The sequence below is a fragment of the Limulus polyphemus genome, unplaced genomic scaffold (genome assembly GCF_000517525.1).
Source record: "Limulus polyphemus unplaced genomic scaffold, Limulus_polyphemus-2.1.2 Scaffold1010, whole genome shotgun sequence".
Classification (NCBI taxonomy): domain Eukaryota; kingdom Metazoa; phylum Arthropoda; class Merostomata; order Xiphosura; family Limulidae; genus Limulus; species Limulus polyphemus.
The window spans coordinates 106,609-110,745 of record NW_013666620.1 but is presented as its reverse complement, the minus strand read 5'-3'; the positions used below and the strand labels follow the sequence as shown (position 1 = coordinate 110,745).

Below are 4,137 nucleotides of genomic sequence, written 5' to 3'. Positions count from 1 at the left end.
AGACGTGGAGTTAGTACAAAAGATCCAAAAGCCAAATGTGTTTACATTGTGATCCTCCAGCTACATATGCAGTAAAACATTGACATGTTATCTACCAAAGTAGACGTGTAGTAGTACAAAAGATCCAAAAGCCAGTAAAGAAGAGAAGGAAGATGCAGAACAAGATGTTCTCTTGTAAATGTGTGCTGAAGCGTGTGTTTCGTTACAAGATTTGGACATTGAGATTGAAGACGTACTAGAAGAAAACTAGAAACATGTTTATTCTCACTAATTATACATTGAAACTGATCAATAACATCATTAGAACTCAAATAACCCTAATATTTGCTAAAATCAAACCATTCTGAATCTTTCCTTTGATTTTCTGGGAAGTTTGGAGGTAGCCGATCGTTTTCGTCTATTTCTCCACGACCAGAAAGGATTTTTAAATTCTTAAAGTCGCTCTCGCCTTTCTAGACCATTCCACACTTATTGTACAATTTCCCCGTTTTTTTTTTCTTTTTTTAACTAAAACTCGTTAATTTTGAAAGACACGTTACTGAACTATTTTAACAAGATCAGTATTCCGAATATTTAAAACTGATGATTTTTGTAGAATGGTATATGACCATCGTAAGAGTTGTGTAACAACGGCTAGTTTTGCCATCGAGCAGTGAGCATTACAACAACAAGCAAAAAATATGGCTACTTTATCAGCTACAACAACAAAAAACGGCCTACAGACAACAAAGTGATTCTTCCTTATATCGGCGCTAGTCCGATATATCCTACTGATAAAACGGACACCTAGTGGGGATGGCACAGTCGTGTAGTTTTTGTGTAGGTTTTACGTGTTAGTGACTGTGTAATCCTTTTGTCCATATGAGCATGCAAGTTTTTTTTTTTCATCCAATTGTCGATACACTGTCTGTTTGATTCGAGGCTACATGACACGGGTATCTGAATTGAAATAATGCTCATTGCGAATTTTCAGGCCCAGCCCCTTTTACCTGTTATCAAGGACTTTTCGTGCGCATTGATGCGTTGTGTTTAAAGGGGGCTCACTCTTAACAATCTACAGTCGAAACCGGCTTGTGGAACTGTAATCTAGTGGCACGAGGAGCACGCGAGTTAATCTTGCCCAGCACGAACCAATAGGAACAGCGCTGGTTGGCTCTCTATCAGCTGACTAGCAGACAGGTTGTTTGTGGAGGATTTGGTTAGTGCGGAAGCCTAATAGCGTACATATATACAGCTGTGTATTAGCCCAAGTATCTTTCTTCGTCTGACTTTCGCGAAGTGGAGGAAAGGACAGTTATAAGTAGACCAGCAAAATCCTTTTGAAGTCGTACACGGTAAACCTTGGCAAAGATCAGACTTTGTAAGGTTTCTGAAGCCAGTTGTCTCCTCACTGGGTTCTGTATTGTAGTAACAACAACGACCGAAACGTCTAGAACTTCGATTAAACAGGTCTCAAGTGAAGTGGACTTTTCGAAACGCTGTTCCAGGTATTTTAAAGTTTGATGCTTGTCAGTTTTAAAGCTGGTATCACTGTTTCGCTTTTAAATAATCTTCGTTAACTTCTCGTGCAATTAAACTTGTAAGATTGTCTACAATTTTAATCACGTTTTTCGTTTCACCATCGCAATACCCGTTACTGAGTTAAAATTATTGATGAAGTAGTTTGTTTTTTACTGCATTTCGTCCAAGAATTGGTACGTAAGGAAATAAAAAAGAATAATCTGGAAAATCGCATGTTTTTTCCACTCCAGATCACTACATACTTGAATATAGCTGTGATAATTTTGTGTTAAATATGTAAGTTAGTAAAAAAAAAAAAGGTTTAAATGTTAGGTTATTTATAACAATTGCAGTGAGCAAATGAAATACGGTTAAGTCATTATCAATCAGTTAATGTTAACGGGTGAAGATAAATATACTTATGTTATTGATTTGTAGAATTAAGAAAGGCAATCTTGTTTAATTTGGGTTTTGCAGTTTTCCTGTAGACTTTACACCATTCTTCTCAGCAACAACAAATTTGATAAAGGGATTGAGTTAAACATTCATCCACACAGAACAAGTTACGGTTAAATAACAGAAATACTTTGTATAGCTGTTGTCTACCATCCATATCTAATGAACATGTTAATTAGAGAGCTGATGTCATCTCTTCTTTCATCTTACAAAAAAAAATAAAATTAATTAAAAACGCTTGAGTGCTATGAAAAAGTCGTAAAATTACATGTTGTGTTCTGTGAAAGAGCTGCAGCGTTTTTTGGGTCGGTTTTGTCGTTATGTCATTGCTTCTTCTTTCATGGTGGTTTGCTCTGAAGAATGGCAGGAAGGTTGCGCAACAAGATACTTAACGTTTTTCACCAGTTCGTGCCTTATTGTTATTCTAATTAAATTCCCGATGATAAATATTTAATCTTAAAGAATGACGCGGAAAATGTTTTTCAATACCTTGCATTGTTGAGATTTAGATAATTGTGGTATACCAACTAAAACGAGCTTCTGTCAATCCCTGTCATGCAGGGTTGACTTCCTACCAAGGAGTTTAACTTCGAACAATGTCTCCCATCCGGGGCTTTTACCACGTGGAAATTGACAAAGTTGGGAACGGCAAGAGAAGGTAAGGTTTCCTTTTGTATCGTACCAGTTTGTACTGAGTTTTTGTTAGTTATGGATGTAATATGATGACAAGAAGATTGTGATCACAACTGGATTGTCGAGATTGAATTCCATGCTTTACAAGAAATCTTACATCACGATTCCAAATCATTCCCAGGGCTTCCCGGAACACCGAAGTTTTGTAAACTCATCCTAGGTTAGTGGGCTTCACTTAGGATATTATTTAATTACATTATTCTATTTACAAGATAAGTGCCTTGGTTGTTAGGGCGCTAGACTCGCATTCTGCAGGTCGCGGGTTCGAATTCACATAATCGAGCGCGCTCGTCCATTCAGACGTGGGAGCGTTATAATGTGACGGTCAATCCCAGTTTTCGTTGGTAAAGAAACGTAGCCCAAAAGTTGGCGGTGGGTGGTGTTGACTAGCTTGTAGTTGTTGTACCTGATGATGCCAGGTTAAAATGACGAAACGTTGTGTAACCATAAGTATTATACTCTGTATGTCCGACAATAAACAAGTTTTAAATTAATTGGTAAATATGTTAACTTTGAGTATCGTTTACTTTGTATCAGAATTTACAGTATGGTGTGAACATTGCATGTCTGTTTAGTTATGGATGTAAAATAAAAGTGAACGTTTTTTTCCAACATCCTCGATGGACTTGTTCGGAAGTTTACAGTCACTAAAGGCTGTTGTAACAGCGGAACTTCCGGTTTCTTATCACTGCGTGAGGCACAGTCTTTGGTTTGTTTCCGGTCCGATTTCACTGCCACCTAACGGAGGGAATTCCAATCAGGCGTAACTACCGTTTTCTAAGAATTTCAATGATGAATTATTCCACTAATTGTGGAAATCTTGAAGGCCACTAGTGTGTGTGTGTGGAAAAAAAATGTTAGCAGCAATGACACAAATCTTCGAATCAAATGGTTAAACGGTTTTCACAGGTCGTGGGTTTTACCCAGAGATATGCGTATGATTTCTATGCTGTTGCGTTGATATTTAAAATAGATAAATAATATTGCATTTTTAAGGTTGCCGTGACATACTTTTATATCATTCAGTTTCCTCCAGTGCCACCAGGGGCTGGTATTTCTGTAATTTGAGAGAGAGAGAGAAAAAACATGTTTAGAGGACAAAATTAGAAAGGATTTTACTTGAAAACGAATATATATTTGATAAGGTTTGTGCAAGAAATCGTAAGAACACAAGTATGAAACTACTCACAGATGTTTGATCTTGCTTTAAGTATGTTTTTTAAGCTTCCATATCTTAGTAATGCTAAATATCAGATGTGAAAAGAAGCCGACGTAAAAGAGGTGTATATCTATTTTCCGGGGTAGAGGTCACTTTAACTTAATAGACCCTTAGATTTCTCTCCTATCTTCATACCCGATTTGATATGAAGATTTGGTAAATAATAGTGAGAAATCTGCAATTATGTAGAACTTTCAGAGAGCTGAGGCTCCGAGTTAGTTACAACTTTCAGATAGCTGAGGCTCCGAGTTAGTTACAACTTTCAGATA

At 37.1% G+C, this 4,137-nt stretch overlaps 1 protein-coding gene across 2 annotated transcripts in view; it reads left to right on the top strand.

The window, feature by feature from the left end:
• LOC106461684 (microtubule-associated protein Jupiter-like) overlaps positions 1-4,137 on the top strand; it is a 46,161-nt gene that overhangs the window by 31,104 nt on the left and 10,920 nt on the right. Inside the window, exons 1-2 of one of the 2 annotated variants that reach the window (XM_013921529.2) lie at positions 1,041-1,487; positions 2,518-2,614. The exons of the other annotated variant lie outside the window; for it this stretch is intronic. Coding sequence (XP_013776983.1) covers positions 2,553-2,614 — 62 coding nt within the window. The 5' untranslated portion in view covers positions 1,041-1,487; positions 2,518-2,552. Of the gene's footprint in view, positions 1-1,040; positions 1,488-2,517; positions 2,615-4,137 lie in introns of those variants that run through there. 2 annotated transcript variants of the gene reach the window in all.